We start from the raw sequence: 15,663 nt of genomic DNA on the forward strand, positions 1-15,663 counted from the left end.
TTACAACCTCCAGGCTCTGGAAAGGAGCAAAGATCCTTCCCTCTCCCTCCCACAAGTCTGACCCTTTGCACGCTCTCTCCTGCCTGACCTGCCTTCAGTTTGTCCTCCCTCTCTCCCTCCCTGCCTCCCTCCCTCCCTCCCTCGCGGCTTCTCATCCTCATCTTTCCCAGCCAGCCCTGGTTTTCACTTCATTGCTTGAGGAAAGATGTTTCTTATCTCCCACCGTGGCACTAACTCTGCTTCCGCAATTCTTGTGTCACCTCTCCACTGTCCCCTACTCAACTTTTTGTCCTTATCTCCTTGTCCACTCAGGCCAAGACCTCCTGCACCTTGCTTTTTCCTCTTTCCGTCTCACTTGCCCTATTCCAGTCCTTGCTCCTTCTGCACCAGAACAGCTTGCCTTGGGATCCCAGCTTCCAAACCTGACGCACAGCTGCATTTGTGGGAAATGCCCTGTTTCAGCCTGAGGCATACTCAGGACAGATGTCGTATTTTAGCCATGAAGCCACAGCAAGCCTTCACACAAGTACTTGTGTTAATGGCGACATGCAAAATCTTGTAACGTTAGGAAACGATGCCAGCTTTTGCAAGAACAGCCGAAGCACATCTTTGCTGTAATTCTTCCTCCCAGTGCACCTCCACATAACAAATCTTTGCACCGATATACGAAATTATTACTGTTTCTTAGAGAAAAACCATTAACTTGTGTTTTTTTTAATGTCGTAAAGCACATCATCTTTAATTTCAATTCTGGAACAGCTAGTTCAGAATAAACCTGCAACGGCAAAAATTCGTACCGACTCCAGTGACCAGCACAGGGAAATTCAAACCAAACATAACTGGGAAAAAAAAAAAACAAACAAACCTGAAAATATAATCTTTTCATTCTAAACCAGAGGACAGTAGGCAAAGAAGTATTAAAATCTCCATTTAGGAGATAATTCTGCCCTATGAAAAATTATAATCTGAATAGACTTTGGCAGACACTGGAGAGTGAATTGGAGTCATTAGTGTTAGGCTCCACAGAAGGTGACAGAACTGAAAATATAATCTGAGAATCTGAAGTGCTGTATGTGTAAGAAATTAAAATTACCCAGCAGCAAAATGCAAGAACTTAGTTACAGCATTTTTATAATATTTGTTCATGTAGGCTGTTAAGGATACTATGATGTGATTATATTTTGGACTGTTGCCAAAAAAACCCCTGTGTATTTACCTATTACTTATATTTTGACAATCGTAATATAATTGTAATAAAGAGCGACAGTAAATTATTAAAATATTAGTACATTAATTTCCCTATAACATACCTGGGACGCAGCATTACTGCAGCACTTTCAAGGGGTTCAACTTCCAATCATCTTGCACTCATCTTTTGGGGGACTTGCTTTCCTTATGCCAAATCATAAAAGAAAACCAATATGGTTTACACTGTGTTGCCAATATAATTAATTTAGATATCGTGCTCCATGTCTTTCTACATCACTTTGAAAATCTAACTGAAGCATTTGAAAAATTCCTTAAACCGGCGTGAATCAGCACTGGGATTTCAAAAAAGAAGGTAAAAAAGAGATCTGAACGGCAGGGTTTGGCGGAACAAAATAAAAGTGGAAGATGCGAATTGCCAATTAGTCACTAATGAAAAGTATTATTTGAAGCGTAACAAGCACGTAATTCCGAATCATGTTAATTGCCTGTGCCGTTCACTCGTAGCAATTAAATAAAAAGGTGTGTTTCACTCTGGAATTGCATAGGCTACCCAAACGGGATTTTACAACAGGCAGTCTGTTGCAGGAACCAGTTACATAAAGTCGGATGAATTCCTATTGCCCAGGGGGAAAGAAAAAGCAAGGCAGGCTCCCGCAGGCTGGCAGTTTCGCAACACTAACGTCACGTTTAGCAGCGCCAGAGAAGATCACGAGAAATTAAAAAAAAAAAAACCCAAAACAAAACAAAAAAAAACCACAAAAACCCAAACGGCTGGTAAACAGAGAAAGAAAGACGGGAGAGGGACAGACGGAAGCAGAGAGCAAGCAGGCACTGTGTAAGGAATCGCCTACAGCACCCCCAGCACCCACCAGCTCCCTACCGCAGCCCCCCGCGCAGGCGGGCGCAGGCTCACAGGCGGGGCCCGGCCGTCCCCGCCCCCGGCGGCGGCACACGGCGGAGGGCGGTGGCGGCAGCGCAGTCGGGGCGCGCCCGGGTGGGTGCCGCCCCTCGGTGGGCGCGTCCTGGCGGCGGCGCCCGGCGGCCACGTTGACGGGGCGGGAGCGGGGCTGTGCCGCGCCGTGCCGTGCCGTGCAAGGCGGCGCAGGGCAGGCTGGGCGCTGGTCCTTGCTCGGCGCTGGTCGTTGCTCGGCGTCGAGGTGCGGGTACCCGGTGGGGGTTCGCTGCCACAGTAAAAATGTCTTCGCCTCCCAAAGAGAAAGCAGAGACGCGGGCCGGACACCCTCCTGCTGGTACGGCCGTCGGTTCCCGTCTCTCCGCTCTTTCTCTTCCCAGCCTTGGGAACGGGGTAGGGAGGGCGGGGCGGCCTGGGCAGCCGCGGGCTGGGGGCGCCGAGCGCCGCCGGGAGAGCCCGGCCGGGCGCCGCCTTCCCGCGGAGTGCCCGGGCTGCTGGCGCCGGCGGGCTGCCCGCGGCTGAGCAGGGCGAGGGCGGCCTCGGGAGGGTCCCGCCGCCGCCGGGGGGTGTGAGCCTCGAGTGGTTTCTCCGTGCTCCTCTGCTCAGGCGCTGCTGCCCAAAGCAACGTCTGATCCGGCTTTCTGGCGCTGGGAGGTGTGCGTGGGTCCCCATCCCCGTCTCTTCTGGCCGCTCACCCTTCTCTCCCTCCGCTTTCCCTGCTCTCTGGCAGCCTTCGCTCCCTGTCCTGCTGCTTCCCAGCGAAGCTCGCTGGTTGCATACAGGTCCTGATTTGGTTTGTGTTCTTTGGCATCTCCAGCTTCTGCCCTGGGAGACAGATAGTGTTGTCTTCATCGGTCCTCGTCCATGAGGGCATCCTGTCCTCGAGAGGCGGTGAAGGCCTGTGAAACCGAGAAGGCAGAAAGGGAGCAGCCTCAGCCACAGCACAGCCAGCGTGGCCGTCAGGAGCACGGTGCATGCGGAGTGTGAACAAACTGTGAATTAATAGTACTCTGAGCATCCATTTTGCATGTGGGTGTTACGGCTTGAGTGCTAGAGCGGGCTGTGTCCTCCTAGCTTTAATTCTGGAGGCTGGCAGAGAAGGAGACAAGGAAGCTGCTTACCAGCTGCCCGACGAAGGAACTTTGGCACCTTCCACCCAGCACCGCATGCTCAGCGTTGAGCAGAGCAGCAGGTGGTTAGGGTAGGAGCTGAGTTTCACCTCTGGTGGGGCACTGATCTGCCGCTGTCCATAGGCAGCATCTCCTCTCTGTATGCAGGCAGGGTTCGGTTACTTACAGTGTCCATGTTGTTTTGTTCCTTGACGTGCTGTTAGTTTTTCTTCTTCTTTATTACAGTTTTCTTAAAAAAGAGAACTTCAGTCCCTGCACAAGCAGCTTTTCATATGTCTTCTAGTGTTTCGTGGTGGAATAGTGGGGGAAGGGGGGCATTAAGTGTTTCAGTCAAAAAGTGATGAAATTCTTAATTGACAGGGTGGTTAGTTTTATATTCAAATCAATTTATGAGATTTAATAGCTAAATTTGAAAACAATTTTTGAACTCTAATTAAATTCTTTTATAACGAGGAGCTGAAATTCCTTTAAATAGATAAGAAGTGAGAAATAATGGATTTGCTTTGCATGGCAGATACAGTTCAGCAGTACAGTTAAGCTAATGACTTGGTGGAGCAGAGTCGTCCAACTTGCGCAGCCTCCCTTGTCCTGGCATTAGCTCTTACCTGACCTCCTGGAGAGCTGGTTCAGGGAACTAAACCAAAGTACCTTCCCCAATATCCATAGCTTTTGCTGCTCTAGCTCTTCCAGCAGCGTCAGCTTGAGGTCAGGTAAGCATCAGCTATAGTATGAAGGGATGATTAAAATCTTAGATTGGTTTAGCTGTGTATTCCTACTGCACCATCAATGGAAGGGGAACGAAGAATTAATGGTAGATATTTTCAGTTGGATGCTTCATAACTATGATGTTCTGATACTGTTGTGTGTTTGAGAGTTTTGCTTCAAAAACTATCTTTTGAAACAAGTGGAATTTTTTTAAAAGCCTGAGGTGAGCTTCCGTAAGACATGAGAAACAGGCAATGCACTGTGCAAAAGCGCAGTTGGAGCACAATACAGATTTCCCTTGCTGTCAGAGTGTCTCAGTATTATTTTCTTTGTAAAACATGCGTCTGCATATGAACTGAAGAACATTTTTGGATATGTGCCTTTTAAGATCTATAGCATCTGTAAGGGCTTTTTTGTGAGCGTGAACCAATTCAGCTTTGGAAGGAAGGGGATCACCAAGTGTTTCTTTGGTCTTTCTTTGAGGCCGGAAAAAAAACAATGTTTTACCGTATCTTCAGGTTGTTTCTGGAGGAAGATGGTTCTGAGCTGGTTGGCAGAGGAAAGTGGCCCTGTGGACACTTTGAAGATCCACAAAAAATGCGCTGACTAGCAACAGTTTATTTTTACTCTAGGGGATGAGGCTAAGTTTTAATCCTCTATCTCAAGCCAGTTTAGATCTTTGAATAATAGTATAATGCAACATAGCAGTCCACAAACAAGTTTTAATAAAACAAAAGTTTAGAATTCTTCAATAAGTAAACGATGGCTACATAAATACAGTTGGAATTGTGTTCGTAAATAAGAAGGCTAGTTCCTAGCAAGACAAAGATGTGCATAGGGGATCTTTTTTTGACTAATGGCCTAAAAGCTCTGGTTTTGCTGCATATGGTTGTATAACAAGCCCTGCCTGTAATTACGGGTGTGTCTTAACCCACCGAGTATGAATTACACATGTAAAAGTTAGGAAGGATTTGGGTCATCAAATTAAAGCAGAATTGACAAATCCATTGTTTTTCATACGCACTGTTAGCCCTTGCTTACTGGCTCTGTGCAGTCTGTTAGCTTTCTCTCTGCATTGATCTTTCACATAGGGAGGAGAAAAAAAAAGACAAGAAAAACACTTGAAAAGGCAAAGGGTAGTGAAATGGAAAGAAACCTCAAGACCTCAGGCTGGTAACAGGGCACATGAAGTGTATTTGAACCCCTTTCTGAAACTTAAGAGGGCCCCAACTTAAGCTTTATTAAATATCTGTCTGTCAGTGAGGTCAATACATCCGTAATAAATGCTGAGTAGGTTTGTACAGCTTGCAGTCCCTCTAAAGAGCTCTGTGTAACTACGCTTTTAGCTGTTTCTTTCTTCTGGTAGATACTGTACAGGAATAAAGCAAGGTGATTGCGTTAATAGTTTATTTATGAAGCCTTATGGTAGGTTAGTGAAAATAGTTATGTGCTTTTTCCTACATTAAAAAAATATAGCTCTGAGCCAAGATTTCTGTGAATCAAAGGTATCTAATAACTCTTACTTCCGTTCTTGTTTTGTCAGGCACTAATGTATGCTCCCTTAAGCTTGCAGAACAGTGGATTTTGTGTTTCCCTTGGTCCTGGCTTTTCGTACATCTTACCAACGTAATGGAATCTGTTATTATACAGTGCATAAGAAATAAATTCTGTGTTAATATTTAATACGATGCTCAAGGAAAACAGGAAGCTGCTAAAGCTCTTGGTTATACCCTGGATTTCTGAAAGTTCCTGTCCAGTTGCTGTGACTTAGGTTGAGCTGGAAAGTTTCCCCAGGAAGGGATGCCTGGGGCTGTGAGGTTGCGCGTCCCCAACCTGAGGGAGCTGGGGCCAGAGCTGTGGCTGAGCTGCGGTGCTTCTCTAGGTGCTTGGTGCTTGCTGTGACTCGGTGGGGTTTATTTCAGAATCTGGTCTTAGAAACTGGGAGCAGTCTCTAAGAAGCATGGCAGTGGTGGGGGAGGGAAGGGTAAATAGGCTGAGAATGTTTACCGATGCCAGATTGTCTTGAAAAGTAATTGATTAACACAGTTGTTTAATGCATTTCCAAAGGAGTAGTCATACCCTTCAGCAGAACACAGGCTGGTGTTCACAGGACAAACGAGACAGTCCCATCTGCTTCTTGGGGGAAGAACATGACAGATAGTAATTAAAACCCAAACCTCAGCTTTTATGCAGCAGTGGGGCAAGCAGATTTGTGCTGTTGCTCTTCTCAGAGTGGGCTGGCAGATGATCCCCTCTTTATGTCTTGCATTAGAAGCTGGTGGCCTCTCTTGTCTGTCCCTCGCCATGGGCAGCTGTTCCTGGTCCTCTCCTGCCTTAGCACAGTTCCCACCTGACCTCTCCTGAGCGACTGCAGCCCGAGGTCCCTCTTCAGCGTGGGAACTGCTTTCTTCCTAGTCCCAGCACATCGTTGTTGGTACCATCCTCCTCTGGGCACTGATTTCTGACAGTTTTCTGGAAGGTGGTTTGTCAGTTGTTTAAATACTCTCTCTGCTCTGTGCAGGATTTACTATAAGGAAATCTGAGCTCTTACTCTTTTAAGAATGACTTTTAAGTGACAAAATCACCGTGATAAGCATCTGTCAAATTATGTAATAAATGTTATGCAAGTAAGAAATAGATGAATCCTCCCCAAGTCCCAAGAAAAACTCACAAATGGAGTGGGTTTGTCTTTAGATTGGTGGATGTAATCGTTTCTTCTCTCTTTCTAACCCTGAGGTAGTGTAGTTTGACTGAAACCTTTTGAAAAGGAAGGTGAATTATGTTGCAAGGGTATTTTTCTTCTTAAGCTAAGTCTCTTGAACTAGATTGGGTATGAGCATGCTGTGTCCCAAGTGGCAGAGATGTACATCAACTCTACGTACAGGATGCTGATCTCATTATTTCACTTTTGGTCTCAGAAATACAAATTATTACTGCAGTTGTTTGGTGGATTCTTCTTTTGATCTCCCAGATCTGCACAGTGGATTACTAAAGATTATTCAATTATGCTCCAATGTACGTTTATCTGTCTATACTATGCCTTTTGATATTAGTGCAAAAAATAAGATTATTAAAATTATCAAGTTACAACATTGGTTAGTCACTATTATGCCTTTTCATTGTCTGGTTATTTGCTTTTTAATCCCTGTTAATTCTACATACAGACAAATTTGTGTTAGATGCGTATCTTTGCCAGTGACAGGTAAAGAGGAAACAAGTGGCTGGTGGTGTGATGATATACAATATGAGAGGAGAGAGGTTTTTAGACCTAAACTAACACTAAATCTTCAGGTAGTGGTTTCTTTAGTTTTCTATTAGATGGTGAAGAACATGGAAGTGTGCATGTATTGTCCAGAAGTGCTGTCTGTAACCTGGCAGATGTTGCTGTGGAGACAGTATCTTCCACAAAAAGTAATTTGAAAGGGAGCTAATAAGAACCGATTGTGCAATGATGTTAAATTTATGAAGGAATGTAAATAAAACATACCAATTGCTTTGATTAACTGAGATGTTAGAACAAGACAACTCTTGACAGAACTCGGGAGTCTTTGCTTTTGCAAACAAATGTAAATTTCTAAGGAGTTTGTATCAAGAAAAGTTAACAGGAATTTTAATTTTTGTTTCATTTTTATAACTACATTTCTTTGTTGACTGACCTGCCTGTCTTTCCTTGTCCCGTGTGAAATGTTTCTCACCAATTTAAATATTGCAAGTTTTATGCTGGAGAGAGAACACAAAATGGCTAGTGTTTTGTTTTTATTTTTTAGTGCATGATAAGGGGACGCAGTTTTGATAGGTTTTAAAATATGTTTCTTTAGTTTTGTCTGTTATTACCTGTCTTTAGTTCATGTCCTTTATTGAATCAGAAGTTGATCTTTCAAATATCACACAAAGTTTAGAATCTGTTTAAAAAGATCCCGGGGCGGAAGAGCTGTCACTTTTTCCTAGGGTGAGTCACTTTCTCTTTACTGTTGGCCTTTCCCCAGGCTGTTAAATTTATGCACAGGAGTGTCCTTTCCATTGCTGTCGTGGTTCAGAACCGAGAACTGAACCCGTTTCTGAGTTTCCGGGATGTGCACTGAAGTGCTGCGAGGTGGCTGGCCGTGCCCAGGAGGGCTGTCAGAAGAGCAGCCTGCCCTAGCCACGCTGGCAAGCCGCTCCGGCTCCTTCCGTGTGCTGCTCCGGCATCCTGCCTGATCGGGCTGTGACACCTCTGCTGAGGCTGGCCGCAGACTTATGGTCGTCTTACTTAGGCAGAAGTACGGTATTAAAACAGAAAGTGGTTCAAGAGCAGCCTGCCTGTTGCTCTGCTTAGTAGCTGCAGCGTTAGGCCTGGCTTGGTTCCTATTTTATGGTTCATTTCGGAGGAGATAAATGGTGAACATAAGTGGATTTGCTTTCACTTCTTGTTTTGTGTTTCAGAGGGAAGCTTTCACGTTTGCGTTGTTTCTAAAACTAAATCATGACAAGGATTTGAAATGTGATAGATGCTAATGTTTTGCAAAACAAAAAGCTCTGGTCTGGATGTGAGTTAACAGTCCTAAACTTTGCTTATTATTACACTGTTCGTGAAGTACTTCCTTGTATAAATATTATTATTATTATAGCTGTAGTTTTTAACTTGAAATGACAAGGGAGATTCTTCATCCCTTCTTATCTTGATGGGAGTGTTTAACATTCGTGTTTGTGGCCTCTTGCATAGTTATGCAACCCATCACCTCCCTTTCTTCTGACTGCTGCAAGTTAACAGGGGTGGAGGGAGAGTTCAAACAGAGCTGCATTTTCTAAAATGGTATTGGAAGCAGGTGGTAAAATGAGCTGCAACTTCACAGGATGAGCAAAGATGGCATGATGTGAAAAAGAATGACAGATGCTGTCCTAAAGTAGCTGTTTCTCAGGCTTGCCACTTTTAAATGCTTTGGGTCCTTTTTTCAAACTACGATTACTATTAAACTACTCTGTAAAATACTGGGAGGGGGAAGAGGAAATCATCCTTAAAGTGTTCTTCACTTATGCTGATTTGACAGAGGTTTATTGTGTCTCTCTGATTTTTGTTCCAGTAAAAGCTGGTGGGATGCGGATTGTGCAGAAACACCCACACAATTCTGATGCCAAAGAAGAAAAAGATAAGGATGACCAAGACTGGGAAACCAGCAGGTGAACACTTTGATTTGGTGCATGTGCTACAGCAAATTTCCATGGCCTTAAACCTTATCACCAGTTTGTTTTCTTTGTGGATAGCAAACCAGCGATGCAGTTGGTTTTGTATCATAAAATTGATTCAAAGTGGTAGCAAGTTACATGCTCCTTCATGAGAACTGGGGAATTTGAGAATTTTTACCTTGATCTGGCCAGGTAGGAGAAGGTTAGAGAAAAAAGAACAGTTAAAGTGAGACATCAGCTTTTCTAAAATCTCTGAACATCATTTCAGACTGTGCAGAAGTAGAGAGGCTAGGCATGTTTGGACCCAAGCATTAGGCTGTCAATCTGCATACGAGGTCTTCTTGCTGTGTGCTAGGTGATTCCTCTGCCCTTTGGCCCATAATCCTGTCTCTGTGAGGTGTGTGACGATGTGATGCTTTTTAAAAGATAAATAAAAATAAATGCTATTGTCTGCTTTTATTTTAGGTGGGAATTTAGTAGTTTCAGTGTTGGAGGATACCAAAACAAACATTTGTTACTATAGATTAATAAATCTACTTGAAACTGCTGGTAACTGCTGTGTAGAAATGAAAGCCGGGAGGTTCAGTTGACTGTTGCTTTGTTTCTGTTCATACAAAAGCCACCTGGTTTTGTGCTACTGTCCTTGGCTAGCTGTTTTTCTTTGTAGCCAAGACTGTATTTACCTGAAGTCTTTATGTATTAGCTTATTGCATGGGTTTATCCTTGCTATTTGGTCAAGGCAAAAAAAACAGAGAGCTATTTTTGTGCTTTGGTAAGTAAACTGATTTATATGATGTTTATTTTCCATGTAAAACAATGGTAACAAATAGGCATTGTGAAAATGTCTGTGTAAATAAGAACAAACGTGTTTATTTGCTGAATCACAACTTGAATAGGAAACACATTTATGAGAAAAGTATTTTAGTTAATACATTCAAATGAAAGGCAGGAAAATGAAACTCTATGCTGTTTCTTGATTCACCAAGTCGGTCATCTTCTATTTCTGTTCAGTGGAACATAAGTTGGAACAGAGTCTATACTGCAGTCAAGTTTTGTCCAAAGGAAGGAATCATATCTCATGCTTAATCTAAACTTTGCTTGGGGATACATCCTTTTATTTAAGGTGTGTTGTATACCTGCTTATTCTTACATTTCCTTGGCATGCCAACCTTGTGGTAAGGGAATCTTGTTAGAATCCAAATGAGAAGGCTTCTTAGGCCTTCAGATATAAACCTTCACAGATTAAACCTCTGTTACAATATAGCTATCTGCTTTACTTCTTTCTTCATACAAGATTATAATTTTCCCCTCTCACTCAAATAGCATAGGGAAAAGTTTAAAATTTAACATGATATATTTGTGGCTGTGGCTGCTTTAGCCAGTGCTGTGGCATGATAGGGAGAGATCTGTAGGAGGAAACAGTTGGTGCTGAGGACTTTGTGTTCAGGCTGTGTGTGTTTTGGAGATTGCCTAGTCTGTCCTTCTGGCCTGAAGGACCAATCCTAGCTGGCATGTGTTAGGTGTCTCCTTGGACCGTGTGTTCAGTGTCATCTGCAGGGTGTCCAGGTCAGGTGCACAATGCAAAACAAAGCCTGGCCAACAGAGTGATGGGGAGGGGGCGTACATGCCTGGTCATAAGACGCTAACAAATGCACACTGTATATTAATATTGTAAAGCAGGTGCGTGAGCAACTTTCATGCGTTAAAGGCAGAGGAGAAAGTTTGATGACTTCTAGAGCTACCTTATTAACTAGGGAATAGTTAGCAGTCGCACCTCATAAAATCCATTCCCTCAGCCACCTGGTCAGTTCGTTGTCAAAATACGTACTTAGAGTGCGCTCTTTGCTTTGTTTTTCTTGTAGAGGATACGTGATCGGTCCATATTAGGCACTTGTGCATACAGTTATTCTCGAGACTGTATGTTAATACAAAAAACATTGGTCTGAACTTTTTATTTCTTTAATTTAATCCTCTTGGGAAAGAAAGTGGCAGGAGGGACATGAGGAGCATAGTTAGATAGGAACCAGCATGAATTATGAAAGAAAACTGTAAGTCGATTTACAAGTCTGAGGTAAGTTGTTTTCCTGGTAGAACTGGAAAACCTTTGTGTCTGTGAGGGAGAGGGTTTAATGTGGCTGGTTTAGGCTCCTGTGGGAATACTTCCTGCAGGTAGTGGCTGTACAAGCTCTAGATACGAGCAGGAGGTTATTTAGCCTTGGACAGAATAAGCAAACTCCACGGGCCATAGTGCCTAAAGTTGTAGTTTGTCAAAATTACATTTGCGACGTGTCAACTGCTTTTGTGCTGGAAGGTGCAGTCCCCTGGAGTTTCTGTGTCTGCTCCTGGTGATTCATGGTGCCCTTCTAAAACTTTTGGCTTTTTGATGCCTGTGGAGGCAGGTTGATCAGGAAATGGGGGTGGGTTTATCAGGAGTAGGAGAAGAGGCCACTAACATTCTGGTCTGCTTTTTCCTGCACCAACATATATGTACTTTTTTGGCCTTTGCTAGCTGGTATACGTCCCTTTGCGAAGCAGACACAGAGACATCTGTGTTTTTAACTTTCTACTCTCATGTTTTCAGTCTTTGCCATTTTAAGGTAGTATCGCTGATATGATGTCTACTCCCTACTGCGTTCAAAGTCAGAAGAGGCAAACAGCTCTTCAGGCAATTGGTATCAGGTGATACTGGCAGCTAACAATGATGTGAGAGAAGATAATAAAACAGCGAAGAGTAATTTGTGTGTGTGTGAAGAGGGAGGCTAGGGTGATTGAGTGATAATTTTAATCTTATTGCAGGCTAAGTTGAGGACAGATTAGCGGAACTGGCAGTAAATCGAAGCAGAAGATTTCAAGCTCTGCGAGCTCCCAGAGCACATCTCCTCCCCACAATGGCACAGATCTGAGCAGCTGCTCAGCAAGAAAGCTTTCAGCTACAGTTCATGGAAGTATTTGTGGCTTCGGAGACAGCTGGCATTGTTTTTGCAGCATGCTTGTGGAAAAAGGCATTGGGTCAGTGTTCCTAGTCGTAATGTAAACAAAGCTGATACAGGTCAACACCCCTGAAGTAGCTAACTGTGCTGTGATGAAGGTGACTTTAAAGTAACGTTTACCAGGTATTCAACATTTCTTTTTCTCAGTTGTTTAGCAACTTGCAATCCAGTTACTGTAATTTACTCTGCAAAGTGTTTTATTCAGTTTTGGCTCCTAAAATAAAATTGTTATGACAACCTACCATTTCATGAAATGGTAGGCTGACTTGTCATAATGGTGGTTTGTGATCCCTTAAAACAATATGTGGTAAGATGGTTTTATACAAATTTAAACTTTTCCTACAAGGCAGTTCTCAGCCTTGAGCAATAATAGAAAGAATTTTATATGTCTGATATAAATACGGTTTTACTTAAAGAGGAATGGCTGAATGTGATTATATGGAGAAGACTCAATGAAAGAAGGGAGAGCTTGAATCATTTGGTTTAGGTATACTAAAAAAACCTGTGTGTGGCATCCAAAGCCAGTGGCACCACTGTGGTCAAAATATCAGTGGTAAATTTGACTGTGAGGTGGAGTCCTTGGCCCACGTGTTCCTCAGGACTAGTGATTTTGATCAGCCTGATTGGAGGTAGGCTCCTGGCTGGCTGAACTTCTGATCTGATCCATTATTGGTTTTCTTATGTTTCTGTAACTGCTTAAGATTTGCATTGATTTGGTTTTTGGATATGGTTGCAGTTTCGATCAATCGACAGTTGTACTGATAGCTGCTGGACAGTTTGGTTTTTTTTGATGCTAGATGAAGGTGAAACATGTAATTAGAAATAAGGTTATGAATAGAAACAGTCATTTTTCAGGACAGTATTGCCATAGAAAATGTTTGGAATAAGTAGGCTACTTGTAGTCCCGGGCTGTGTTAGAATGCATGTTTAACTGATATTTGCAAATATCACACTCACTCCTGTGCCAGCATCTCACTTGAGCCATAATAAATACTCCTGAAAGACAGATAATTTCAAGTGAAAGCTGCTTGCTTGTTAAGTTTTGCAAAAGAGCTTAATTGTCACTCTGGGACCTCAAGAATAAGAAACTATGATTCTATGATCAGCATCTGGATTTAAAAAAAAAAACATTTAAAGCAAATATCTAGCTTATACTGTGTTTTAACAAACAGGATAAAGGCTTTCATGTCTGAAGACTCTTTCCTTCTCTTTTGTTATATTTCTGAAACAAAGTGAGTAATTAAAGTGATTTAATTACTGAATATTACGGCAGTAGAGTGGTTTCTCAGTATACCTATGTAAATTGTATGTGTTTTGTGTCTTAAACTTACCTGGGGACTGAGTCCAGCATTATGTCTGACTTTACTATTAGCTCTAGAAAGAACAAATTATGCAGCATGGATTTTTATTCAGTTTAGGATGTGGATATTGGCCTTAGCTACATTCATTGTGCAAAAGAAAAAAAAAAAGTGGATAATTTAGAATGTGATGACTCAAAAGCAAAACGATGCTAATGAGGCATGTGGGTGTCCATATGTCAAAGAGCTGGTCTCAGGACTTACTCAGTTACATGGTGAGAGAGGAGTTGCTGAAGGTCTCTCTCATCCTTCAGGTATCTCTCTGCGTTACTTGTAAAGTCTGAATATGCTAGTTAAGATGCAACTGCTTTTTTTTCTTTTCTATTTTTCTATTAGAAGTGCTTGAAACTATTTCTACTCCTTGTATTTCACCCTGTTGTTCTGGTTATTTAGCTACAGCAGAAACTGTAGAGTCAAAGTCCTGACCCTTTAACTTGGGAATAGCTGCCCTTCAGCACAGCCAAGACCTGGGAAATGACATTCAGCGTTCAACTTGCTTGCACACAAGTCCTGTAGGAGGTCGTTTCCATCATGGATGAAGATGTTTCAGTCTGGTTAGTTCTAATATTGTATGTTGTAGAGACAGCAGGTGTTTGACACAGAGAAATCTTGGGGTGTTCTTTTTAAAAAAAAAAAAAAAAAAGAGAGAGATACTTTACAGCTTGTTAAACATGGAAACCCAACGTCCAGGAACAGGTAACATTGTACTTCCATAACTACTCAGAGTGAATAGGCCAATAGTGTTTCTCCCATGTAGTTCACTAACATAAGGTTTCACCTGTGTTCACGCGTCTGTAAAACCAAAATATTGGAAAAACAAGCAGGTGTTGCCTCAGCATGGCGAATATTTGAGGTTAAAAGAAAGAGCTCGGTCAGGACAGGTAGGCTGCCAGATCTTCTGCTTAAGTTTTTGGAGAGGAAATGTGCAACTTTGGTGGGTAGAGGATTGACTGAGTGTCCCTTTCTGACAGCAGAGCCACTTCAGCGTTGGCTTACAAGGTCCCTCGGGCTGTTGTGTCAGTGGAGGCAGCTCTGAAGGAGTGCGCTGATACTAAGTACAAGCATCTGTCAACATCCAGATCCTCCTCTTTGACAGAACTCACATTTCTTCCACCTCTTTCCCTCCTCTTTTTGAGGCCTTAATTCTGTTACCTGTGTAAGCTGATGTGGCTTTACACAAAGATTGTGTTCACAGACTGTATATTGCCGTTTTATTGCTTGACCATATAAAAACTGAAACTTGATTAAATGTATGGACATAATGGATGTGACTCTTCAGGGTTTTTATTCATGTCTTTGGCTTTTGAGCTCTTGTTGCTCAGATGTGAAGCTTTGGAGGCAGTTGGCCTTAGAAGATTAAATGTCTGGGAGAAATGCAATGAAAAAACAACCTGGCTGTGAACACCATGCTCGCAGTTTCTGGGAAAGATGCAAAATGCAGCAAACGTTGAGCCTTGTCCCATTGTCATACCAGAGTCTGGTGTGACTGTAACTTTTTATTTACTTGGTTAAATATTCCAAAGGCTAAAAGGAAGTTTTTCTGGCAGAAGAGCTGTAAAAAATTTACAACTATAATTTTGTAATATTATTAAGCACAGTACAGAACATAGCGCTGTTAGGGAAATAGCTTCCTATCTTCTCCAAAACATCTTTACTTTCCAAAGACAATCTGTGCTTTGTGCCTTTTTTTTCCTCATCCTCCTTCTTATCTTTATTATTTTGGGCTTAAATTCACTTCACAATTAGGGGTATAGCTTCTTAATCGTATCACACTTTTCTCCTTTACCTAAGTGATACTGCCTTCCATGCATTTTCCCACTTTATTATTCATCTTCGTGTTCTTATCTTTTGTATAGAGTTTTTATGATTAGCAGATGCTCAAGTCTGATAAAGTTTATAGATGCATAATTTTTTATTATAACAACAAAAGCCAATATTTGCGATTTTCATGTGTTTTTTTTTTTTTACAGATGACCAGTTACTTGGACAAGTAGCAAAGTAATTGCTATGACCCCTGTTGAACTGTATCAAATGCATATACAGTTATAGATATAACTATAGAGAATAGAATATGTAATACTGATTTTTAAATGCAGAACTACTGTAAGGCAGGAAAAGAGGCTGTGAGTATCTCCACTTAAGAAGTGAAAATATCTGTGAATGTAGGGAATTGAGAAAGAACTAGACAAGATTAT

General features: G+C 42.3%; 1 protein-coding gene across 1 annotated transcript in view; it reads left to right on the forward strand.

Moving 5' to 3' along the window:
• Positions 1–2,366: 2,366 nt before the first annotated feature.
• Positions 2,367–15,663, forward strand: part of DAP (death associated protein) — a 53,957-nt gene continuing 40,660 nt past the window's right edge. Inside the window, exons 1-2 of the mRNA XM_086609050.1 lie at positions 2,367–2,459; positions 9,018–9,114. Coding sequence (XP_086465176.1) covers positions 2,405–2,459; positions 9,018–9,114 — 152 coding nt within the window. The 5' untranslated portion in view covers positions 2,367–2,404. The remainder of the gene's footprint in view (positions 2,460–9,017; positions 9,115–15,663) is intronic.

Source organism: Tauraco erythrolophus, chromosome 3 (genome assembly GCF_009769465.1).
Source record: "Tauraco erythrolophus isolate bTauEry1 chromosome 3, bTauEry1.pri, whole genome shotgun sequence".
Taxonomy (NCBI): domain Eukaryota; kingdom Metazoa; phylum Chordata; class Aves; order Musophagiformes; family Musophagidae; genus Tauraco; species Tauraco erythrolophus.